Source organism: Struthio camelus, chromosome 14 (genome assembly GCF_040807025.1).
Source record: "Struthio camelus isolate bStrCam1 chromosome 14, bStrCam1.hap1, whole genome shotgun sequence".
Lineage (NCBI taxonomy): Eukaryota > Metazoa > Chordata > Aves > Struthioniformes > Struthionidae > Struthio > Struthio camelus.
In genome coordinates this window covers 3,982,349-4,009,777 of record NC_090955.1, presented here as the reverse complement: position 1 = coordinate 4,009,777, position 27,429 = coordinate 3,982,349, and the positions used below count along the sequence as shown (strand labels likewise).

At 36.7% G+C, this 27,429-nt stretch overlaps 1 protein-coding gene across 5 annotated transcripts in view; it reads left to right on the top strand.

Annotated features, from left to right (window-relative positions):
• CNTN6 (contactin 6) overlaps positions 1-27,429 on the top strand; it is a 166,244-nt gene that overhangs the window by 29,033 nt on the left and 109,782 nt on the right. For 4 of the 5 annotated variants that reach the window (XM_009689048.2, XM_009689047.2, XM_009689046.2 and 1 more), the window contains exon 2: positions 5,181-5,315. In XM_009689048.2, coding sequence (XP_009687343.2) covers positions 5,261-5,315 — 55 coding nt within the window. In that variant the 5' untranslated portion in view covers positions 5,181-5,260. Of the gene's footprint in view, positions 1-1,703; positions 1,797-5,180; positions 5,316-27,429 lie in introns of all 5 variants that reach the window. The other variant, XM_009689045.2, reaches the window with a different exon arrangement.

Below are 27,429 nucleotides of genomic sequence, written 5' to 3'. Positions count from 1 at the left end.
CAATATAGAGATCAGGAACAATGGTGTGCCAAGAATGCAAGCCTAGCTGGGACAGAGTGAGCTTATTTCCTGGCAGATGAAGAATACAAAAGTATCTAAGGCCAAATTCAAAAGATAATATAGATGTGTGGAAGTTGGAGGGAGGGAAAGCTGAGGCTGCAAAATGAAAAGGCTATGCATTGCACTCCCTGGATTATAGCCTCTTATCTGCACATTTTTATCCCTTTCCTCCTACGTGCATTCAACAGATCTCTCTCCACAATTAGTTATACCAATATACCAACACTGCAGTGAAACTCCTTTGTTAGCATCACTGTGGAATTTGGTCCAAATCCCTGTTGTGAAACACTGGTTTTTTTCACCAGGTCAGAAAGTTACTATTTCTGCAAACACGGCAACATTTTGCCATGGGTAAAAATGTCAATTTGCTTGAATTTAGCTAAGAGCAAAATCTCATCATTTTCTTTGCCTGACAACCTTTACCTCAGAAAGATGTCAGTTTGCTACCTGAACTGACTCTTTTTTGCTTTTACAAAACTAACAGACAATTGTGGCAGAAATGTGAAATGTTGCATATTTTCATGAAAACTCGTGTGACACCAGAAGTGCGTTTCTTCCTTTGTACATAGACTTGATCACGTGAACGGGATACTTAAAAAATATAAGCAGGAGAATAAAGTATATATCTCAAAACCTCAAGTCTAGTCATTACTTTAAACCTCACCTCAAGCTATGAAATAATGGACTAAACATTGGCACTTATGTTAATGCATTAAACGTATGTCAGATCATTTTAATGAATAAATAAAACTATACCTTATCTCCTTCTAAATTCCATTCAGGCCAAGAAAACAGCAATACAATTTCCAGCTTTGGGGACACAAAATAAAAGACTTTCTCCTCTATGCGCTAGGTGCAAAGCCATGAAGTCAATGCAACTACTCACATCCCACATTCAGACTGAAATTTTCCATATTTCAGATACCCAGAAAGAAAGATTTGATGAACACAATGCTTTTGTGTCCGTTGTTTCCAATAGTACTAGCTAGAGTGTTTTCAATGGGAAACAAGCCCAGCATGAACCAGTCAGACAGTAACTTAGCTTTGCACTGTGTTCAGAGATATATAACTGACCTGTATTTCTCCTGTTCTCATTTCAACCACCTTTTTTCCACCACAGTATTTCCATCTATTACTCTGAAATATGCACCTACATGTTGCAGACATCATATTCAGATGTTCCAGGAACATATATATCTTCCTCCACCATAGATAAGAAGAAAAAGTGACAGCTAACAAATATCTGAGGATTGAGTCTTTTTCTACTGATTTGTTGTCTCTAATGGGAAAACAATAAAAAATGATCCTGACTACTTCTGTAAGAAATATATTTGTATGAATTACATACTGTTGACAAATGGACATACAATCAGTATTTTTGGGGGAAATTGTAACGTTTCCCCCATGATCATATTTAACATGCTTTGTTTTCCATCTATCTATCTAGACCCACTATTCAAACTGTGGCATAACAATTATAATAAGTGATAGTGTTACATCCAGAAAACAAAGAGTATGATGGCACAATTTATCTTGTTACATTTCTTGATTTAATGCCAGTGTGGGGTTTCTAGTCTGAACCAGATTTTTCTTATGTCATAAATATTTCAGTTTTTTCATTTATTCTTGATTTATTTTGACAGCAAATAATCCCATGGAAGCTGCTGTTGGAAAGACATTGTAAAAATTATTAAGTGCCTGCTTGCCAGTGAGGTCCTTGTGCTTGTCAGAGTAAAGTAAGTAAAACAGTTGGGTTACTTAAAGGAAATATACATACATATATATATATATGCATATATACACATATGTATGTTCATAGTTACAATAATGTCCCATAATTTGCAATCTTAAAAGCAGGAGAATTATAGTTCTAAAGATATTAATCAATAACCCATATGAATAAGATTTTTGAAAATTACATTCTCAATACTGGCAGCAACATGTACTTGCTTCTTGGTTTCAGAAGACTCAGAGAGGAGAACAGCAAACGAGGAGTTTTTCAGAAGGATTTGTCCTTGTAACAAAGGGCAAGTACCTTGGAAGAGGATGGATTTGGTTGGCTAACTGGGTTCACTGGTGATTGTTCAGAATGTTCCCCCAGAAAGCGCATGTAACCTTGTAGCAAGTAACCTTGGAGGGTTTAAATTCTTTTTCTTTTGAGCCATAATTACCACCTTTGACGACTGCTGTACCTTTAAAAAGGGTTGTGGTTGCCCTGCACAAAATAACTCACTTGCTAAATGCATAGCGACCAGAAACCGGAAATTTTTGAGAGAGCATTGAGGAAAGTGGGACCAGAATAGGCAGCACTCCCATGTCTGGGAAATGCTTTCTCACCAATTACATCTTTGCTGCTAGCTATTTCTTTACCTGTTCTTCTGCTTCTGCAAATCCAGTCCTGTTTTAGGAAATGTGGCCTACATGCCCACATCAAGAAAAACCACCAAGGAAAAATGTCCAGCAGAGGAGGCGCATGCAAATAGAAACTCCAAGGAAGCATAAGGAGAAGCTCATAGGAATGCGAGAAATTGACTGCTGTTACAAATGTGGAGGTCTCCAAGCGTGATGCAGCTCTGCTGCAGCGCGGGAGGAATGCAACAGCATAAGCGAAGCACGATGAGCCAAAGAGCAAATAGTGGTTGATATCTACCAATACGAACTAGCAAGTATTCTCACCCAAGAATTGGTTTTGTTAACAAATGGGAATCACTCTCCTTCTAGAAAAGTAAGATGCTTTGCGCATCTTCACCCTGTGGTGTTCCTGGCCACTACAGAAATAAAGAGAGGTAGCAGTTGTTTGTGGTATATGGCATTACTTTTTTTCTGCAAGCAAGGACACTTAAGGGCAGTGTCATGTATCCAGGCAGAAACAAACCGGGAGACAGGGGAAGGCAGGGACATAAGGAAAGTAGAGGTCAGAGGAGGAGCAAGACAGCAGAAGTGGTCCAGATGATGGAAATCTTACCAATCTAAAAATAGATATAAGACACAGGCAGATTTAACATAAGAACTTAGTAAATAATTAAAAACCTAACTTAACTGGCAAACAGAAACAAGTGATAGAATTGACATGATTGCACTATTGACCTGGAAGGGTACATCTTGTTTAGGAAGGACAAGGAAAAAAAGGTAAGATTTTTTTTGTCCTAAATATCAGAGACATATATAATAGCTTTGAGACAAATATGGGAAAACAGGAGAAATACTAAGAAATAAATACGATGTAATTCAATAAGGACTAGTACAAAGTTTCACTCAAGTAGAAATAATCGATGCACACCTTCAGTATAAGCAGGCAGTTTAAAGAAGGGATTACAGTGGATCCTGAACTGAATACAGCTACAGAAATAACAATCATCATTTGCAAATGTGTAAATAGCAAATAGCTACTCTACATTGGGAAGGCCTTAGCTGGAATATTATGTTCAGACTTGGGCAGTGTGCTTCATGAATGCCAAGTATTTTGAAAGAATCCAGAAGAGACAAGAATAAGATGTTAAGAATTGACTTAAGAGAAAAAAATAGGATTACTCTAATATAAGATATGATAATATTCTTCAAATACGCAAATGTTATAGAAAGAAATGTCCACTGAGATGAGACAAATAAAGGCATTTATATCCAATGTTGGGAATAACTTTTAAACCGACAGCATTGTTACAAGTTTCCTGGTGAAGTTATGGAAACTTCACCGTAAGTCTTTAGGATAGACAAGTATCTGTTGATCACATTTCAGGTGCAGTTAAGCTTGTCTGAGGCAGGATTGCTCAAGGTACAAAAGTACCACCCAGCTCCATTTTCTGTGGTTCTACTTCAACAGAATTATCTAAATATGTTCTAAAGAACTCAAGCCATTTATACTTTTAAATGACACTGAAGTGCTTCTTGCAGACCCCAGATGTGTGTGAAGTAGGCCTTTAAGAAAGATTAAAAGTAAATCCTCTTTCAGCTTACTTTTCTGGAAAATTCAGAAGTTTCTCAATGTTTGAGCATTCCCCAACTGAAATGGCAACTGGCAAAGGTGCAGCAGCTTGATACGTATGCCCCCCCCCCCCCCCCCCCAAGACCAACTACAAATTTTAGGCTAAGTTTATAAAAACTTATGAATAGAGCTTGATCCATTACGGAAGTGGAATGATTTCCAAAAGAACTGAGTTTCTTCACTGTGTAAAAAGCTTCTCTAATTCATACCAGTAACAAATGTAAGGGCTGTATGATATTTTTTCACACTAGTATGAAAAATGAAGCAAGTGAGAAGAGAATATGGATCCATGAATGTGGATCATAAGCATAATTTCTCAGCAGAAAATTTTCAGCACTTAGAAGGTTTAGAATGATTTTATGATTCTGTAAACCCATTTTATTGAGTGATTTCTAGTTTCAGCTGTTTTATGAACTGATTCCCAACAGTGAATTACTAGTTTGCCCTTTAGGAGTAAAGGCCAAACAGATTTTTTTTTCCTGATTTAATTCATCATATGTTGGCTGAAATGTCAAAGGAAATTAGAGCAAATTGTTATGTAAACCCTTACAGGTGCATGTTTCACTTCTTAGGAATGAACCTTAACACAAAAAAGTTTTTTGTTTTTTACATAGTGCATGTATGACATTATATTGCCTTCTCCATAATTGTGAGAGAGCTCATTCTGCATCAGTTACAGATTCTGTTACCTAACTTACATTCATCAAAGGATCCCTTCTGGGATCAGATGCCAAATCTGTGTAAGAAAAGAAACATCCTAAAGTATGACTAACATTTAGAAGGCAAGATTAGCACACTTTTGCCCACACCCTTTCTCCTAATCCAGCAACGTTCAGTGAACGGTTCAGCGATTTTGCTTTCTCACTTGGAAAAACTCACTCCCGGGCAGCAATCTCTATGTCACGCACAGAGGATGAATGGGTCTCAAATATTGCATATATCTTACATCGACATTTTAAGCTTTCTGTTAATTTGGTAAATATCTTTATATTGAAATGACCCTGTCTTGACCATTTATTACATCTCTAGTGTCTAACTCAACAATGGTGCAGCTGAACGTGACTTTACACAGGGAAAACTGGGGTATTTGTTGTGAATCTATACTTTAATTACCCAATATCTCTTACTGTTTTTACAGGATATCAAGGTAGTCGCAGGAAGACACACTTTGCTTTCCACTGATTGGATGGGAGGAATTTTTGACCTTGGAAAGTGGAGATGGTGTTGCTATGGAAACTAATAATTCTGCTGCCATTCCTGAGCTGCAGCACAGGTAAAATGTTCCATTATTTGTGATTGATAAATCTTTATCAGTATCATAATTCTTTTAGAAAAGAGATACAATTACCAAAACTAACAGTACTTCTTCGCATGAGCAAGTGACTAAGGAGCTTTTCATTAGGACATCCTTTAATTTTCAGCAACACAAGCTGCTGCCTTTGAACCAGAAAAACATGTTTCAAGATCACAAGAAAGCTCTACTCCAGGTCACAGCTTTTAAGAGATATTCGAAACTGTAGCATTCAACCCCCCCCCCCCCCCCCCCCCGCAAAAATAGAAATTTGTAAGTACCCTTCAGAGGACTGTCCAGTCATGCAGTCAGCATGAATAACCTGCAATGTCATTTCTGTTGTTTAAGGTCTATTCCCTGATTGAATTGCAGAACCCCTTAGACTTTTTGTTTGGACTGTACAGATAAGGTTCAGGTCCCAATAATGTTATTGCAGAATCCACAATGGATTTTTGAAAATCAGACCATGACTTCTGACTGGAACCTACAGGGTTTAGGCACTTCTCCCATGAAGCTGCTGCAGGGCAGGGAAGTTACTTGGTTAACAACATGCACATGACAGACGTTTCTTAGCCATGGCATTACTAACTCCCAAGCAATCTAGTGAAGCTAGGTAAATAAAGAACCCCTTAGTGCAGTGTATGGGAGGATGGCTGCAAGGATGGTTTTGTTTCCACACTTCAAGGATTATCACAGTCTCAGAATGCATCCATGTTAGTAATACATCTTTAAATCACATTTCACTTAAGGAAAAATAAAAACATTCATTTATGAAGTCCAAAACAGGTAAGAATGATAAAGGTTACCAAAACATAAGTGCTAATAATGAAAGGAAATCTTGCTTAATGCCCAAAGCGAATATAGATGTTTCCTCCTTTGTATCCAGGTAGCATGGTGGCAGACCATTACACAACCCAAGCTGTCACTGACTGAAGTCCTGGGCATCCCTTCTGCCCTTAGATTTTATTCAGAGGAGAAAATACAGTTGCTAGATGCCGGACTGCTTTATCCTCTATCTCTTTCTTCAGTATTCCTGGTGCTTAATTAAACCATCAACAGGTTGCTAGCATATTGCAAGGTAAAATGTGCTTTTCTGGCTGGCTGGGCATTATTCATAGTTAAGAGTTTGATATTTGGAGTTTATTCTTTGAAATTTTCTTCTAATTCAAAACATGTAACTTGACAATCCTACTTCACAAAATCATATAAATGGGATTAACTCATGCGAGCCATTAGAGACTCATCTGAGACCAGATAGAAAATAGTAACGGAACTCTCTGAGGTTATAATGGATTTGGGATGAACTGACCTTTCACACTGTCTATGACGGAAACCTTGACAACTGACTTTTGTGCAGACTACAATAGTATTTTAAAATACAATTTAAATTAAACCAGATAATAATTTGTCTAATAGGTTACAGCTAAAAATGTAAATCTCAAGATCTGACTTTCCGTTAAATCAATACTAAAAGTGCCCATTTCAGTCACAAACAGCCAACATGTTAAGGATTTCATATTAAAAGACTTGCAGAGATTCCAAGTAAACAGTCACTCATTTAGGCCCAAGTATGCTGAACTGTACGTAATTCCAACCTGCTTAGGAATCCAGTCTTTCCTCTAATTGTCAGTCAGTCTGGCACAGCCATGCTGCTGTCACCAGCCTCCTCCCTCATGTGAATACCAGATATAGAGTGGTATGTAAATATTAGATACATGGCAGATATTCTTCCTCTCCCACTAAAATGCGCTGAAAGTTCAAAGTCAAATGCTCAGCTTTGGTCCTTGGTCAAATTAAGATGGAAATGCTTGGGTACCAGCACCTCTCCTGATTCATTGCCCTCTTTGTTAGTCTAAGTACTTGTACCAATTTTTAAGAGTATAGGATGCCCCTAAAATTTCGTGATTGCTTTTAGCACTTCTGAAATAGACAGGAGTCCTGAAATACAAATCGCTGGAAAAGCAGTAATGTTTGGTGAGGGACAAGATATTTTTACACTTATGTTTCGTGATTTCATTTTTCAAATTTCTTTTCATTTTCATCTTTCTTGTAACAGGATCATCTTTTAATGAGTATCCTGGGCCAACAGAGTTAAAAGAGATTAGGAGCTAACTTCTACGTTAACATGTTCAGTTTTGTGGAGACTTAACAATAGATAAAAATTTAAACGTTCCATATTCTCAAGCACCAAGAGTAGATCACAAGAGCACATTTGTCCTGATCTTGCCATCATTAAAAGGAATAGCAAAAGCCCCTACTGAGTTCACTGGGATAATTTATACTCGGGTGTAAATTAATTTATGTCCATTGATTTCAGTGGAGTTATGCTGATTTTCACCACATGACATTCAAAAATATGCTTGATGGTAATAGTCAAACTGAAGTTATGGGCAAAACTTCTTTGATATACTATATGAATGTTTCACATCTATTTAGACGTAATGGAACTGAGAGGGAAAATTAGAAAGTAGGCACGATGTTGTGCAGAGGGTCTTGCGGGCCCTGGGCTGGGACCTGGAAGACAATCCAATTTGTTAGATGATGTTAGTCAGTCCTTTCTTCCTTGTTTCTCCTTCTGTTAAACAAGACCTTCAGTATGAAAATAACAGTGATCCAGACATATTTTAAATGTAAGGATTAAATGCGCTCTAGAGCAGAGCTAGCTATTATTGCCAAGAAAATGGCCATTCAATTACCCAAAAATAAAAATATTCTCTATGTTCCTAGAATCTGTGGAAAGAACATGGAAAGAGTAATATTCCCTCCAATTCTTATTTTCCAACAGAGTTTTTTTTATGTGACTCACATATTTATGTGACTTTTGGGTTGTTGTCTTTTTTTCCAACTGCCTTAAGGGATAGATTAAAATAAAATAATGTATGCATACACAGCGACACAGTGAGGGAATAGATTTGACTTTTTTGCATAACCCACTGCTATTTAAATGAGATAATCTGATCTAAACAGAGCACCAGAGGCAAAAAGGGTGATGAAGATGAACTCAGAGATCATTATTTCAAATTCTGTGTATTTGCTATACGGACACATGACAGCCATCTCTTCACGCTGTTGCTGAAATTGAAACGCTGCTTGATAATAATATGTCAAGAAAAAACTCTCAGTTTCTGGATTAGAGATTCAGACAGAATTTTGAAAAGGCAATGCAAAAAGAAAAGTGGCCAGAAAAGTCAAGAAAGAAAAGAATTCTTACTTCAAAACAAAACTACGTCCCAAGTTTTCTCTTATAGCCCCTTCTAACTTTTCCTCTGTATTCTAGAACTATTGTGCAACGCTAGTTGCCAACAATATCAAAATGAGAGGAGCTGTCTTATGCATGACACAACAGGCTGCAACTTGGAAATGGGTGCCACACCTAGTTCTGCTACAGATTGCCTGTGTAACGGTAGACTAGTCATTCATCTCTCTTGTCCCTCAGTTCCCTCATTTGTCAGTAAGGATAATTCTGCTTATTTCTTTCTATCTGTCTTGCCTGATGTGCTTGCAAACTCTCCAGAATGCTGCCTTCTTATGAATATGGGAATTAAAAAAAAAGTTTCAGATGCAGTTACAGGCTCTATCCAATGCTGCAATGCAAATAATAATGGGAATTTGATCATAATAAGTTGCAAAAGCCATTTTCCCACCTTTTCCTATTACGGGCTTTAGGAATATAAGATGTTACATAAATACAGGTTGCAGATCTTAGCAGAGAAGAGAAACAAGCATTGCCTGATTTTTCCAATGGCTGATCTGAAAGTATGATATTGTGGGAACAAACAAGACACCCTAAACAGCAATATATGTACAGTCCCATTTTGGGACCAATTTCACTGCAACTAAACAATGCAGCCACCTACTGAGCCCAGCCACTGAGCTTCCTTGTTTCAATCTTTCACTTATTCAAAGCTCCTTGCCATTTGGAAAGAGGAGAGCTGTCTTCTAATTATTTTTGCAGTTTCTGTCTTCCTCTCGGACCACTTATCCTGATTTCTCTATGTCCTTCTCATTCCCAAAGGCTGTCATGACCCTTCTGTTATGTGACTCCCAGAAACCTCTGCCTTTCAAATACATATATGCAGTCTTCAGTTTTGGGATTGGCTTTGCAACTCTTCCTTTGCTCTACTGATGGTCTCTATCTATGACAGCAGCAAATTTTTTTTCCAGATTTAAAGATGAGGAAAAAAGAGAGGGTAAAAAATACCAGGTCCTTAAAATTAGCTGCAGAAAATATAAATACTGAAATCCAAACTAGCTTGTCTGAACCTTCATCTTGGAAATGGGACTGTAACTACTTTTTTACAATGTCTTTTGGCTTACTGGACCAAATTCAATTGAAGATGCAACAGCAACCTCCCAGGCTGTATTTTGGCCCATCATTTTGGAAGTGCTAAATTAGAGAAATTTCCTGATGTAAAGTGTCCTGATACTCCTTTGGGTCACAGCGTGATGAATATTGAATACATCACATCCCACACTCTGCCTGCAGTCTCTTGCAGATTTATCGTTAGCATAGCAGCACCTTTAGGAATGGAACAACAGACCATATATTTTAAGACCAGTGACATCTTTGCTATTTCTGAAAGCAAACTGCGGAGATGAACTAGTCCTGTCTGGAAATGTTAAGATGTCTCGGAACATACAGCTGCAGTTGGAGACCCATCGATGAGTCAGAGAATAATAAGAACTAAGCCTCTCTTGGACAAGATGGAGGTTCTCATGACATGGGGAAACAGTGACCCTGAAAGCTGTATTTCTATAAATGATTTCCAAGCACCTAGCAAGAGAGAATGGCTGGTAATGCACTGATCTTCTCAGGAGAGTGAAAAGTAATATTTAATTTTATGGGAATGTGCCATGTCAGTCAACTCATTTTCTGACACCAGTGAACAACAAACGTACTTTGGTAAAACAAAGCTAAAGAGAATACCTAATGCCCCTGGAAGGCAAAAGGGTGGTGAAGAGCCCCAGAAAGGCAGATAGTCAATATCCCTGTCATTTCCAAGACAACTAAGTTTTTTGGCTATTTGCAAAATGCAGGGAGAAGGAACGTGACTGTGCCTGGGGATAGATGGGCTATGACATTACTTAGTTACTTTGATTGATGTTAATAGGCTTCACCTATTCTATTTTTAGAAAGACTTCATTAAGATTTTACTAATTACACCACAGCTTCACTCTCCTTCATACCAAACAGATTAGAGTACTGTTTTGACCGCATCAGATGCTGAAGAAAGAGACTACCTCAAGGAGGTCCTTTCCTAATGGTACAAGCTGCTCCTCCAGTACTGCAATCCATGGCACTGGCTAATGTAGGCTGCAGAAGACCTTCTCTCTCATCTTCCTCTGGTATCACATCTGCCTTTCCCCTTAGATGCAGTGGTCCCAGTTGTTTTTGGGTCTGATGTGGGCCAGCAACGCTCTAGCAAAAACTTATTTCCAGGAATTGCTGCATATGCACTCAGGTACAATGCCAGGACCAAACACTTATTGAGCTAGCAGAAAAAATATTATTATCAAAAAGGTCATGAGAACGTTTGCAAGATGGAGAAAAAACATGACAGACAGGAAGGGAAAATTAGCTATTTTTCCAATCTATCACCCTGTTTTGTAGGCATCAGATTTGGGAAGTGTTATCCCAATTATTATCTTAAATGGGAGAATGGGCCAGTCATAGACAGTGAACCGGTCTGCTCTTGTTCATTTCTAGAAGGGCTTACACAGAACTGGTCCCACCATCTTTAAGAACAAGAATGAACACCTTCACTATTTCCATTTCCTGTCTTTTATCAGAACCACAATGTGTTACTATCCGAAGGGCAAAAAACAGGCAAGATAAGCCAGTATGTGAGACATGTGAATATTTCTCTTCATTGTAATGCGATGTAAGAGAAGAACCCTCTTTTGACGAAGAGGTACTCAGGAAGCCTGTGCACAATTTCCTACTCCGCTTGCTGACCACATGAACTGGATGATGTTACAAAGCACCATGGAGTTAAAATAACAACTTCCTTCCTTACTCTATTTCAAAAGGGATCCATTTACAAGAGTGTGGTTTCAGCTACTACGATAATGAAGCACATGTGGAAAGAAATGACAATACAGCAATAATAATAATTTCAATAAAAAAGTGACAACCTGCATCAGTAGCAGTTAGCTGGTGTGATGCTGAGAAAGACTCATCATTGTTATTTTTATGCTTCCACAGATTGCAATGGTAGTCTTATCACTGGCTATGAAAAGGGAAGAATTAGGGCAATGCTGAGCAATTCAGAAAACCACACCTATTTGGAGATTGTAAAGAGTTTTTTTCAGCTTTGCATTAAGACACAAAACAATCAGAAACCCATCTCCCAAGCAGTTTTTATTCTGAGGGGGACAATGAAGCGTATTACTGAGATGTTTCCCCAGTATACCCATATCACATCAAGCTGACCTGTTAAATACAAGGAATGACAAATCGTTTAATATTATACAGCGCTGGTGCAATCAGCATTACAGAACAGTCTTCCTTATACTTCATTTCCAAGAAAACTATCTTGTCTTTTTCAAATTCCCCCAAGTGCACAAACATATGGCAAAAAAGAGGTTAGAGTTCAGATGCTTCTTTGAGGGTCAATACACTTCTAAATTTTAGGTTGCATTGATTTAACTGTCAGAAAGATATTACTTACAGTTCTTAAAGTTAAGTGAAGCATTCATGGAAGTCATTACAGGAGTTTTATGTTTTCTATATAAGACTACTGTAAAAGTCTCTTCTATAGCCTGAAAGGCATAACCCATTTATATAGTCGTTTAAATAATTATTACTTCCTAATCTCTTCAATTAGTTACTTTACATTAGAGGAAATATGTTTTTTCTATATCATGAATTTTACACGGACCTTTCTGTTTTATATCAAATCATTTCATCTCTTTGTATGAAACTTCACTTATCAACCTTAAAAAATAATATTCTGGTACTTCAGAAATACTTTGGTTTTCTTCATTTTTTGTATGCAACAGGTTCAAAGAAAATTCAGTTGCACTTTATTATCACTGCCGAAAAGTTGAAATTAGTAGGTGATTAAGCACTTAAAATATTTTGAGCATTTGCTATTGCCAGCAATAGAAAATTTAACTACAAAAGATTAAGTAAACATGATAATAATATGGTACCATAATATGGTACAATAATAATGAGGAACCTAAGTTACTGAAGTTAGGCACACCACTGTCTTCAAGACAAATACAATTCTTAATATAAGTCTTATTTCCTGTTTCAGAGGTAAAGCTGGTATGCCTGTTGCCATTAGCATTAAGCAAAAGTACATGAAATTTCTATCCAGGTTCTATTCCTGGACCTAAGTAACCTCTCTTATCCAAATTGAATCTTGTGGGACGCTTCAGTTTGCCTGAATAAGTATTTTCCAACCAAAAAGTATTCCTGACCATTTTCATATAAGCACAGAACAAGGTGAAATTGTACATCTGCTGTAGCCTCCCACGTTGCACAGGACGTTTCTCTTGAGCTACAGTCTTTTTTTGATTTTGCTCATGGCTAAAGACCATTATAAATAAATCTATAGCCATCGCCTATGTTTGATCTTTCACTTCTACAACAAGCCTAACTTGAAGAAACTGTTTTGCATCTGTCATCTGAAGCTACCATCTCATTTTCTCAGCAGTTTCAAATAAGTTCTCCTTTTCCTTTTCCCTACTAGCGTAGGGTACTTCATTTACAAATGTTATAGACAAACGTTATAAATCTTGTATGTTAGCATATAAATGACAAATTGAAAACTCTAATCTGGATTTTGAGATCCCCCATTTCAAAGTTCAGAATGTTGCATCTTGGTCCAGCATACTGTTAAGGTAATCAGATAGTTACAAAAGGGGACATCCTTGGAAGTTAATAATCAAATCCTTTCTATCTTCACCACCATGCCTGAATTAAAGCACTAGCAATTTAAACCATAGATTTCAATATGGTCAGAACGATGGACCTGCGCTACATAAAATGAAGAGAATCTCGGCTGCAGTCTGTAGCTTTCCACTAGAGGAAAAATGCTGATACTGGAATGCTGTGAATGGATACTAAGAATGAGAAGGATGTATTCTGTGTTCAGAAAAAAACTGTTTAGAAATGCAAAAAAAAGATTAAGTCTATTTTACTTAAGTAATGGAAACCCAGGGGTCAAATTTTCATGTGATTTAATATTCCCATCCAGCAGAGCTACACAACTGACACCAGTGAAGACCTTGCCCACTCACTTTTAAGAATTATAACAATGTCTACTACTTACATATAATCACAGACTGATCATCCGCTCCATTGTTTGCAGGAACTTGAAAATGAAATGTCTCTATTTATCGATCTGCTATTTCTTTTTCATTTAATGACTATTGATTGCTGTATATGTATGTGTGTTTCTTGTAGAGCAGAAATTAACATTGAAAACTTATTGGAATTCACAGCATTCATACCTACATGACATTCCTGAAGAATTCCTGCTAGCACATTCATTGTAACTGGTTTTCAAAAATCTGTTTTGCTTTCTCTTCCAATTTGTTAGGAAAAAAAAGATTTATATATATATATATGTATGTATGTGTATATATATGTATGTGTATATATATGTATGTGTATATATAATATATATATATATATATTTATATACATAACTTTTATATATATATATATATATATATATATATATATATATATATATATAAACTTTTTTTTTTATTTTTAACATTTCCCCAGGCCAGAAAATGTGGTTGTCACAGAGTTTGAGCTCACAGACTCATTTTGAATAATACAGTATTATTTAGGCAGTGGTTATCATGCCTACAGTACAAACATTGACCTCTTAGGGATGCAGAGCATTTTTTTCATGACTATCTGGAAAAGAAACTCTTGTGATTATTACTAAAATTGCTTGCTGGTGTGGGCATGGGAAGCCAACTCGGAAACATATATTGATCTGAAATTTGAGAAAAATATGGAATGGGTTAGTCCAATGAGGCCATGGGTAGGGGCTGAATGAATGCAAATATGTGAGACAGAAATGAACCATTTTTGACTGTAGCTATAATATCTGTACCAACTATAAAATAGTCCTCTCAGTGGTCTTACTACAGCAGGATCCTAGAGTTTTCCTAGTTTTGCTGCTATCAGCTGCAAACACTGTAAAACTGCAGGCCAAACGAACATTTTCCATGAGACTGGTTTACATTCCTAGGCCTTCAAATAATAATGCAAATAGATTATTTTTATTTGCCTTCTAGTTTTTTATTCTCCAGAACTCCTCTTTTCTATATATCCTTCATTAAACATTAGTGACAGACTTTAAAAAAAAATCAACATGAAAAGTAATATTTAATTCTTATGGAATTACATGATTTCAGGAACTGGATAACAAACCCAAACATCTAACATTTCAGAATTTATGTTAATAATTTCTACAGCCAGTGGCATTGTCATTACAATTAGTATTTAGGTAGAGATAAGGCCTCCTCTGTGACCTCTACCAGAGAAGGTAAGAGGGAAGCAAATAACAGGGCACCTTCAGAATTGGGAGTAGACTTCAGACTAACAGAAGATCTGCACTTCACACTTTTCTAGGTCTCTCTGCTTCCCTAGATCTAGATCCCTAGATGGTTTAAAAACCATCTGAAGATGACAAATCATTGTTCTAGTAGGGCAGCTTAAAGAGGAAACTGTCTAAAGAATCCATCTATCAGCTTTGCTGCAGGAGATGGACCTACAGACTTTAATCCTAATCTCTATGCTTTTTCTTTTATAGGCTTGCTTTTTAAATCTTTTTGGAGCTTTGCTAATAGGATTTTTTTTCTCCTGTATAGCATAATGTCATGGCATTTTATCCTTTGTTCAACATTAATACACACTTTATTCTACTCTAATTACAGTCTCATTATTAAATGGGCAATATGTTTTCCTGTGACAGATACTGCATCTCATTGTTAGCAGATCTTGGTTATTCTGTGCCACTGTTCTTAAAAATTCGTAGCAATTGGATTGGTATTAGAATACTATTTGGCGAAATCACTTTTGCTGCTAATTAGATCACTGTATGCGATATTGTTTAGCTCCAAACAGCTCTTGCTTTTCAACTCGCTATAATTACCTGGAAGTTATTCGTGTCTACTTACGTAAGTCAGGTCTTTTAATCAAACCCCCCATGAGCACTGCCATGGTGTGAGCTATCATCAGTAGGAATGAAAGGTTCTAATGGAAAAAATGTTTATGTAATGGCAAATGCCCCTTTCACTTCAGCCCTGGAAGTTGTTAGAAAAAGAGTAATTGTACTTTATAGTGCCAAATCGTGCACAAAAGAAGAAAGAAGATTTTGAGGGAAAAGTGAAAGGTTATTGAAGTAATCCAGAAGATACTCTTCCATATATCAGCAAGGAAAGTCACTGCATCTCTAAACTGTTGTCTTTCCCTCACAATACCCTGGTCTGTCAGATTACCATCCCATGTTCTTGAGATAGTATTTTCTCTGAATAGGAAAAATCACTACATTACTTGCCTTTCTGAGGATATTACTCACTTTTGCCCCCGAAAAAACAGAAGACACACAAAGGTTATTCTTATCTCATTAGTGAAAAGTCACAGTAAACTTAGAGGTACTTATTGATGCATAAGTCTAAAATAAGTATGATTTCCTTTTAGTAACAGGACATCTGGCACATTCAGTATATTGTAAATATGTTACAAACAATCTAAACTGAAGTCATATCCCACCTAGTGGAAATCCCACCCTAAGCACCTTTGTCTTCCTGCCAATGCCTGCTCAAAGAGAGTGCTGGTCAAGGGGCACAGGCCTCCTCAAACCATCCAGGAGAAGAGGAAAAAGAGCATTCAAAAGCAATGGATTGCTCAGAGGTTATATTCTGCAGCAACTTCACCTTCCTTTTATTGAAATCATGCGAAGACATTCATGGGAGATGTTCCCTTCCCTTTCCTCCCCCAGCTTTAGCAGCAGTAGTGCATCTTACGGAGAAAGGCCATCTGAGATAGGGAGATGCTAAGGCACTTATGCATCATCACAAAGCTTTGTTGGTTGGTAGGTTATTTTTTATGCATTGCCTTCATGTGTATGGGTATACTGTTTGCAATTGGACTTCCTTAAAAACAGATGCAAAGCTTATTACTGTTTGGGAAAATTACCTGGGAAAATGGAAGCATGTTATAAAATCAGAAAACAAACACTATCTGCTGGAATTGGCTTCCCCGTTGTTTAATTGGTATGTGCTCTTGGGCATATTTTTGTTTATATCTCTTGATTGCCCCAACAGACATCCAAGTTGACATTCCTTCCAAACTGCAGCATATTCTGCATCTAATAGAATTTGCCCCGACTGACCCTGGAAAATAGCTTTATAGTTTAGAAGGAAAATCTACCCAAACTTTGACTCGTGGTTCAATGGGCTTCCCACCAACATAAGATCCTCTAATAATGTCACACTTCATTCACTTATACCAAATAGTTTCAGATGATTAATTATTTTTCTTATAGCCTACAAAAAATGCATACCAATAGGGGTAATATGAAAACTAAATTGCAAGGGTTAATCTCTAGTAAAGTCTTCTCTTGTGCATTGATCAGATTCTTATTTCACTCATGTTAAGAGTAAACCTACTGAAATCACTGATGATATAGCGCAACTTAAACCACAGTGTAACACTACACCTCCAACTACTATTTCTAATCAGATTTATTCTCTTTTACACAGTAAGTACTAGAAGTAAAAGAGGAGTTTTATCTGTGTCTTTCTTGCAAACATTTGTGGTTTTGCAAAGCAGAAATAGTTTGCTTCAGGCCAGACAAAATTTAGTCATTTATGCAACATTTTCCAGGTATATGCTAGGTATTAAAATCCATGTTTGCCTGACAAACAGCCTTATTGTCTATGACTTGTCATCTTCTAATTAGCGCACTTTTTCCACTAAATTAACCCTTTCATGAAGATAAGCTGACAGTATAGCAAATTTTATGTGATGTTACAATTAAAATAGAGGCACACATGTACTCTACAAATTGGCCTTCAAAGAAAGGTATGTCTCCTTAATATCGTAGCGATCTGACTGCAAATTGGAATAGATTTTATTCCCAATGTTGCCACTGGCTTCCAAGGCCTACTGACCAGTCACAACACTATCTTCTGTTTAAACAATCTAAGAATAATTATATAACATTTAAATTGTACTGTACATTTAAATTGATCTTGGGATGAGGAACACTTCCTTATTATTAAAAAACATTTCAAAGTACAGAAGGCAAACAACAAACCAGCTTTTTACCATTTCTCTTGGATGCTTTCTTTTATAAAAATCCAAAATAAGCATTCACTATAAAATCTGAATCCACAAGAAGTTTATCTGAATTCCAAGTCGATTTTTGTTTTCAAATATATTTTCAAGACCTAATATGACATAGTGTCTAAATTCCCAAATATTGAAGGATTTATCCTCACAATACCTCTAAGTTTGTTTTGTAGTGATATTTACCTTTTCTAAGAACTTCTTCAATTCAAACGCTTCTACCTGCTATCATACCCAGAAAAACTTTCAGACATCAGCCTCTGAGAAGGTAGAATATTTAGGGGAGAATGGAGCTCAGATTTTCTGTATGACAAAGCAGCACTCTAACCACTGATCTGCTTTCGATTACTCATGAAGGATAAGGTATGTGTCTCAACTGGAGCTACTCCTGCGTTCATGTTTTGAGACTGGTATAGCTCCTCCAGGCAGGCAGAGGAAGAAATGTCTACAGGACAAATCCCAAGAGGTCTAAGCATGAATTAGAGTGCTGAGCTGGGTCACTGCTGTCAAAATTGATAATATCTAGACAGGTACAGAAGTACAACTTTAGGTGCTGGGTGAGCTTTCGTATAAATAATTCGCATGTCTACAGTTCTTAAATACCTCCAGGACAGATAGCAGCAGACTGAAAGTTTTGAAGATTTGAAGTTTAATTCCTTCCCAAGTTAAATGCCCAGGTTCTTAAATGGTTTTAAACGGTATCGATTATCTAAGTTTTACTGATCAAGAAACTGACCATAATTTAAGCCTCTAACCCCTGTATGACAGAGACTGAAATCTCTGTTAATAGAATCCAGCCTAGCCGATTCTCAGTTTGTCCCTTTAAACAACTTGTCTTTACACTGTTTTGGCTAAAAATCTAAAACATTTGATTTGAAAAATAAACTGAAATTCATTAATGTTTTAAGGAAACCTAACCTGATGCAAGATTTTATGTTGTAGTCCTGAAATATTTTTGAACTGCCAAGTATCTAGCTCTGAGTTAAACTCATCTGAGCTTTGCGCTAAGGATATGCTTGTTCTGAGCTGAGACTGAACAAACCTGAGATTTAAAGAAGCAGGTTTTTCACACAAAACTAAAGGAAAAGGAAAACCTTAATTAAGGATTTTAAGTTTCAAACAATATACTGTACAACTCTTAGTACACTGGAAGGTCAGCTGTCCTGTCGGGTAAATTGATTTCTACCAGCCAAGCATTCGGTCCATATCCTTAGCATATCCTAACAAGTGAATGTGTAGCCAACTGATCATTTCACTGTATGTAGATAGTTACAGTGAAGGAACACTGACACCAAATTTTATCTGCTTTTTACAGCTCAAACAGCACGTTTAAATTTTGCTTCCTTTAACACCTAGGCTGTGGTGCCTAAACACTCTTACTTCAGTTGATGCATTATACAAGAAACAGGTTTTGAGATATATGCAAAATGCCACACTGTGGATATCATCTAAGTAAGTAATTTATAAGAAAAAAAAAATTCTCCTCTCAATTTTTCATCAGCCTGAAGTGGGATGTTTACTGCAGCCCCACATGATAAATCAATGCTATCTTATAATGTACTGACATTTCAGTAAAATGTCCATGCAGTTTTAGAGATAATAGACACATGTGAAAATACAAACATGGAGAAAATACATGCATTACAACCAGATGTGTTGTAAATTCAGTTGGATGCTAATACTGAGGAAACAAGACAGATGTAATGCTTTGGTTTATTCCCTTTAAAACTGCGCACTCTAAACCTAGCTATATTAGAGGAGTCTCTATCATTGATTATGTCATTCCACAGAAATATGTCCTTCAGACAGTTTGCCATAACTCTGCTGGTGATACTACATAGCAGATATATTAAGTATCAGTAAAGATGATCCAATTTTCCAGCTACTACAAGTCAAGCAAATATGTTCTCAGCCTCTTGGGGCAAGCGTTCCTGTAGACGGATGACACCAGCCTATGATATATGGACTGAAACAAAGGAACACTTCATAGACCTCTACGTTGCCTTTCTACTGATTTTGATAAGGTCCCAACCCCCACAGGAATGACAGCTATTTAAATGCCAAAACCCCACTGAAATTAGTGGTTCAAGAGCCTGAATTCAAGTGCAACATGGCCTTTTGTCTTTGCATCTTGAAATTCACCACCAGCTCCAGTTCTTTTGATGGTTTTTGATTATATAATTTTTATGTTAATGTTTTGGGGTTTTTGTGTTTGTAGATGAGTACACGTTTATTGCTCACATTATCTCCATAATTCTAATACTGTCCCACTCACCTCTGCAAGTTTCTCGTGATAAGAAGTAGCCCACACATTGAGTACGCTTCTTCCTTTGGCACATTACAGAATGGAGCTTTCTTATTTTAAAATCTGCTTCAGTTTGAATTTCACCACTAGCATGGATGAGATGACTAATCCAATTTCCCTCGATGCAGAGAGTCCTCTTGCAGTTCTACTTTTCTCTGAATAGTTGTCATTTAATGCCCCGTGATCTTAGATGGCGCTCATTTAGTGGTTTATTAAGCAGTAATTTAGCAGCCTGTTATCAGTTCTTACTGAGGCTAGGAAAAAAATGCATTCCAAGTACGCAAGATTTCCACAGAATTACAGCATTTTTGTGATTTTGGGATTAGAGAAAAATTACAGAAAGGTAATACATACAAAATGCTTTTGCTGTATTTCATTATTGTCCCTGTACTAAGCACCCATCAGGTTATTCAAAATATAGGTTGCCCATCTCTATTTCTGTTTGCAGCCCAAGCAGTGAAATTGCACAAAATTGCATAGGACTTAATGGACTAAGATAAGCATAAGAAGGACCTAAGTTTGGACTCAGTTCTTCTTCCTGCACTCTCACTATCCCTTCTGTTTCCAGGTGGGGAGAAGGCATGTGACATAGATTAGCTCTTGTAGGCTTCTTGAAAGAACAGGGACGAGGAGGAATTTAAATGAAAGCATGGGGAAGTGTAGAACCCCAAAGTGTACCCTAAGCACTAAATATAGTAGCATAGAGGATCAGTGTAAACCCCAGCCGGAAAAACTTGGTTTTGCAAAATAATATTGACAATCAAGAAAGGGCAAAGATTTGACCTGAAATTAACAGCTTTCCAGATAAGGACGAAAACAGAAATATTTTCATTAAAAGTTTATGTTCGTTTCTTAAAATTGCCAGATCACCACAAGTAATGAAAATATAGATGAAAGGAAGCAGCCATGAGAATAAATAGATGCCACACAGCTAAAGTGGCAACCATGGTGGAACAGGTACCAGAAAAGATATGGGATTTTTCCTATCTGCTTATGAAAAACATTTCTGATTAGTCATTTCCCTCTGGAAACATATGCACATGAGATACAAGAGGACAAATCATGCAAAGTCTCCCCAAGTGACATTATCATCCCATGCTCTATGTGCTCTTTTCTGGAGTGAGAGTAAAGTCCTCCATGCTCTGTGCTTTCCACTATTTTCCTCTTCTCTATGAATTACCAGAGTAACAAAGAACATTCACAGAAGTATACTCTTCCTTAGTTGCCTTATAAAATGAGTCTGCAGAGAAAGAATTACCTAGTTAGTTTTTCTATAATAGAATTTGTCAATCAATTAACTCTATAACCATTTTGTTAGTGTTAATTTTAGCTGGAGAATAACTGCTACTGTAAAACCTTTCATGAGAAGTTTTAGAATTTTTAATTTTCATCCCTTTGTTTTAAAAACGTGAGAATCAAAAGGGATGGCGGAAGTGGAACATTTCAAAGAAAGCCAGCCTCTTCTCACTGCCGTGGTAGGACAGCAAAGCAGCAGACGAGTAGACGAAGGACAGAGTTTCTGATGCGAATGCCTGCGAGGGCAGTTGGTCCTCAAGAAGAATATATAGGGAACTCTAGGAAAAACTGTATTTTAAATCACACCTTTTTGAACAATATAGCATTGAAACAAAGATTATACCTATCGTTTACATCAGAAGAGGAAAAGGATTGTCTTAATGATATATAATGAAAGGCCTCTCCACCTTACCAATTCACCCCAGGCTGTTCAGCCTGCTGATATCACCAGTGACATTTACACTCATATAATTCTGGCTCACAGACTCTATAGAGGTCACATATGCCCTGTCTATTGAGTTTTTCCCTTTTGATCTCTGCTCCAAAAGAGTTTCAGTACAGACACAATCACTTCCCTATCAGCCTGCATTCGTTTTCTCCATTCTTTTGGGGTTCTTTTTGCTATTTATATTGTTACTCTTTTGAAAACACATCAGAAAAACATCGTTTTTTGCTTGAATGAAACAGAACAGTAATAATAATTAACAGTGAGACATTCCCAGCTTGCCATATATTAATATTAGCCCCTTTAAAACAGAGACAGAAATTGTCTGAGTAACTCAAAAGCTGTAACAGATACTTTCCCAACACGAGCGTATACAAAATTATGTTTGCTGCTTCTGCTAAATTTTAGAATACCATTAATGAAACTGCTGTAACTTCATTTGTGTTTGCTTAGAGAAAGATCATCATGAAGATATTAAATAGTCACAAAAGATGATGGCTTCAAATAGTGTTTTTTGGCTGATCTATAATCATTTGCTTTGGCAATTTTTTTCAAGAACATTAGCACTGATCACTTATACTGTGCTCCTAATTATTTCTGAAATATTGTGCTGCTGCTCATGCTGAAATGCGTAATGAGCAAAGCAGTAGGTTAGTTCGAAATGCAATGTTCTAACTGGTTTTTAATCAATGAGTGATAATGATAGCTTGTGTTTTGACTTTTACTGTTTAATTGCCAGTAATAAAGCAGATCTTAGCTGATGATATTTAAGAGTTCAGTTTCATTTATCTCTGTTTATTCTATTTATTTTAAAAGTGCCTGGGAGCTTCCAGTGCTTGACACAATAACAAAATACATGATGCTAATTATATTTAGGTTGCCTAATATTTTCCACAGTAAAGGATTATGATGCCCTTTCATGGGGAGCTATTACACCGCACTGTTTTCAGCAGGCTTCTGAAATGCAATAGGTGTCTCTCTAATGGTGGGTCTATGTTCCATGAAATCCCAACCCGATTTTCTTGAGATACAGACATTTTAAATCGCTATTTCCCCTCTGTTACTTGTGGTAGTCAGGAATTTTTTGCTAGAATGCCAAAATAATAATTAAACATAAATATTCCAAGTCTGGGCCAGATCTGCAGATGATGGTACGCAAGAAGGTACATGACATCAAAACAGCTATACTGGCTAAGATTAAAGGTTCACTGAACCTACTGCATGGCAGTCAGCCAAAAGCAGACACCTAAAGAACAGCATAAGAGCAGAGACAGCATTTAGCTTGGGTAGTATGTTCCATATCCCTCTACTTTTATGCCATGTGCAAAGCCTAAACCAGAGCTGAACTGGAATGATTTTTTGTTTGTTAAGGATAGGGGACAAGATCAAGCTAAATCCCTTTGGAGCAGGAAGGTGTTCCCCATACCACATTCCAGCAACTCTCTATTTCCATGGTAATAAAAAGGGTGAAGAGAGAAAGTAAGGAGACATTGCTGCTTGACCCTTGAGTTTCCTGACTGGCCAACAATTTGGCAATTGACAGTACCTTGGTCAGGAAAGACCTTTTTTTGGTTTAATTTTAAGTTCCAAATTTAGTGTTAACATACTAAATGAGTCCAGACACTATGATGGCGTGCACAGGCAAATCAGTCAGTCAATTCAACAACTATTCCAAGAATACCCTGCTTGACTAACCTAATTTAAATTAGGGCCTTCCTTGGGTTTCAAAATGTTATAAATATCTCTTGCTCTCCTCTCCAAACATATATGAGAAAATATAGACCCTTTTAATCTTGTCTGATTTGAGATTGCTTTAATTGTTCGAGAGGATTTATTTTCTACGATTTTCTTCTCAAGTTATCAATTATTCGCAAGCAAGAAGTAGGTGGCAGCCTGAAATTTCTTTATCAGATCTTCCCATGTGCTAAAGATTTTTGTCTTGGTGTCAATTTGGGGTGCAAAAATAAAGTCTCTCCACACAGTTTTCTCTTATGAGCTTCACAATCTCTATTATTTTTAAGTATTATTCCAGAATTTAAATCTTTCTATCAACACACAAGATCATCTCTGATTTCAAGTTCTTACAACCAACTCATGACTAGTTTCATTCACGCCTGTTATTTAAGCCTCAATTGGAAAAGAAAACATCTATGAAGCAGCCATTTGGTCCCATTTATGCAAAGTAAATAAGCACAATTCAAATAACATGTACACAGAGCTTAAACACCCACCTGCAATTGAAGTCCCCTATAATGGTGATTGTATCTAGCTTTCTACAAGGTCTAGGACTCATAATGCTGTGAAAATCAAAATGCTACTACACATTACCATGTTTTCTATTGAATATGAATGGGAATTACAAAGCATGCCCTCTGGAAACAAAAGAGGAATTTTTGTTTGCTTTAATATATTCAAACTATTTGCAAACTAGCCTTTTTCATCATTCCATTTTCATTCCAATCTGGCTGGATTTTTGCTGCTAAATATCTGGCTGAAAACAATGCAGCTGCCATCGATATTCAATAGCTATTGTACACAGAACTGGTATATTTTTCAAGCACCAATGTATTTGGTAAACCAATTATCATTTATTACACAGTAGACAGTTAATATGAATAGAAGATCAAAGAGACAGTCTTAGTAAATCTCTTTTCCTCTTTAACTAAACTCTGTGCGAGTGTGTATGTTCGCTTGTACGGATGCATACATTCTATACATATATATACACACATAAGTATAGAATAAATGTATGTTACATAGCATAGTGTTTGCACACACAGAGAAGACTAAGAAAAAATGGAGTATCAGTTGCTCATATTTTTTCAGCAGGAGTTTGATCCAATGCTCACTGAAGTATATGAAAGGCTTTCACTGACTTCAAAGCACTGTGGCTCATACTCTCTACATAGGAGAAGAAAAAAAATTGATGAAGCATAGAAGTATGTGCCTAGTGCCACCTATAAAAATGTTAGCCAAACTTAACATTCATCAGGTTTCGGAATATTTTCTATACTGAAACTACAGTCATGCTGAAAAAGGAAAAAATAACATCCTTAGGAATTCAGTTGTACTTGACTGTTATTTTCCCAACAGATTCCACATGTCTTTCTGCTACGGGGCAAGAAGAGGGGGGACACAAAAGATGGTAACGATTTGTGTAAATGATCTTGGAGATTAAAAGGCTTGGTTGTCCCAAATATTTCAGGCTAGCCAAGAAAGCACAGGGCAATAAGGCATTTCAGTCTAACTCCTTCTTAGCCCTAGTCATGTGGTTTATCCTAACAGGAAAAAAGGGGGAAAAGAGAGAGACAGGGCTATTCCTTCCCTGAGGCTTGCTCAGTGAGCTAAGGGAAGGAGGCACTGGAGCAATTCCCTTTTGTCTCCTTTCATCTTCAGAGCCACTGGAAGGAACTCTAGGGTTGCAAAGCAAGCTGATGCTGAAATGGATCTTAAAGGCTGGAAGAATTTTTCACAAATCAATATTTTTCTCTTTGAGTATAAACTGAATTCTATAGCTTGCAAAGTTGTTACATGATCATTCAAGTAAAAGTTTACCCTCTCTCTCCCTTTCTACTGAGCATCAATATATAGTTGCAATGCAGTTTTTGAGTCATCACATAAATAACCAGAACTGACCAACACTAGCAGCTGTAAAAATTATCTGACTTAATTAATCATGATCCTTTCAAGATGGCAGAACACAGTTGCATTTCACATCAAAAAAGTTATACAGGAACTAAGTGCTGGATTTATTTAAGTGGCAGGATATTAAATGATACAGCTGTTATCTTTTCCTGTATTGTAAAGTACTGAATTAATCCTTCAGTCAGTCTGGCAACAGCGCCAAATGAATATTACAACAGTACAATTCAGCAAACAGAATCTATCATCAAATCTAGGTCTCACTTATAACTGAAATTACAGTGAACGAAATGGTTGTGCAATAGATTGGAAAAGGTTCATTATTATTTATTTGCCTTGCCTAGTAACACAAAAACTAATGAAATTTCATTGAGAAGAATGCACGTCAAGATTACTATACATCACAGAGACACATCCCTCTAACTTCAATGTGGATATTTGTCTCCATAATTAGATGTCTATATCTATAGTTCTATATCTGAAGGACACGGCCAAGTTCATGACATAAAACAAATCACTGGCACAAATGAAAAGGCTGCCTTTATCTTGTCTACATCGCACACAACAGCACAAAAGCCTTCAGAGAATCCTTCCATAAAACCAATGAAGTCATGTACAGTTAGTAATTCTAGCACAGGAGTAACTAGACATTGTTAATCATAATTTTTTTTAACAAAATATTACATTATTGTTAATGTTCACACATTGGTGTATTTATAGCCCCTACACCTATTCAGGGTATAGTATCTTTATACATATCTCCATAATGAATTGTCCAAAAATCTCTGTTCATCTGCAGCCAAAGGTATAAACTACGGAAGCTTCACTGAATAGCATCCAGAGAACATCGATTATTAGCAATTTTCCTACTCTGTAGAGCTTGCTTCTAGAGATTGGAACCTGTAGAGAATATTACGTTTTTTTATTGAATACAGTCAATATCATGTAAATCAGAAGTTAGAGTTTGGATGTGAAATTCAGTATGATCTTATGAGCAAATATTTCATCACATTTTGGAATTTAGAGATTTGCCATTACTTGTTTTGAAATTAGAACATGTGTATCTGTTAGATCAAAACACAGATGGGCAATATATTCACTGGTATTCAAATATATTCACAGAAAGTTAGCTCAAAGTGATGAAACGATACTGGTTATCATAATAGAACTGGTAAAAAATGTTTTAAGTGTCAGATTTCGACAAAATCTTTCATCAATATGTAGATTTAATTGAAAAATGCTCATAATTCAAGAATATGATGATTTCTGCATAATAGTTACTTAATTATTTCCTGTGATATATTACACCCTTATTTTATATGCTAGATTTTGGCTATCTTGACAGATGGTTATGTTAGTAACTACAGTAATATTTTGCATATTTATTGTTTGTTTTCATAACAAAGTACTTCAGGAGAAGGTGCAGGTAGTATATAACTTGAGTGTGTTACTCAAGAAACATCAGTCTCTGATCACCCTAAAAACTAAATCCAAATTCAGTGATCTACTAAAAACACCACATTTTGTTTAAATATTAGGAAAAATACTGGAGTAGTTGGATAGTTTTTCAAGGAATAAAGTTTAGGGAATACAGAATCATTCGTGTTGAAGACATTTGTCATTCCTATATTATTTTCCCAGGCTGCAGAAGCTCTAACTATCCCAGTCTTACAAGACATGGACTATAAAATCAAAACCAGACTGAGACTCTCAGGTCCAGCTAAACCCAACCTCAGAGCATCACAGAAAGGCAGGGGAGGGATGGGAGAGGCAGGCGTTTGGGCAGATTGCTCCCATCACAGGTTCATAGCTATACAGCCTTCTATCTGGTTGCACCCACTATTTTTCAAGTCTCTCAGAAAGGGGTATTGCTAGCTTACTGAGAATATATGCTGGATGAAAGAGATGTCTTGCCCTGTTGAGCCTTGTATATAAAATCTGGGCTACTGCTCCAAGCTTCAATTCATTATGGAGAATTTCTCCGACTTCAGGAGGGCCAGTACTTTTCCCTACAGGTCTCCTAGGTGTCTACCTTTCACACTACATCAGAGATAGCTAAGGGTCTTTCCGGTTTTGGTGT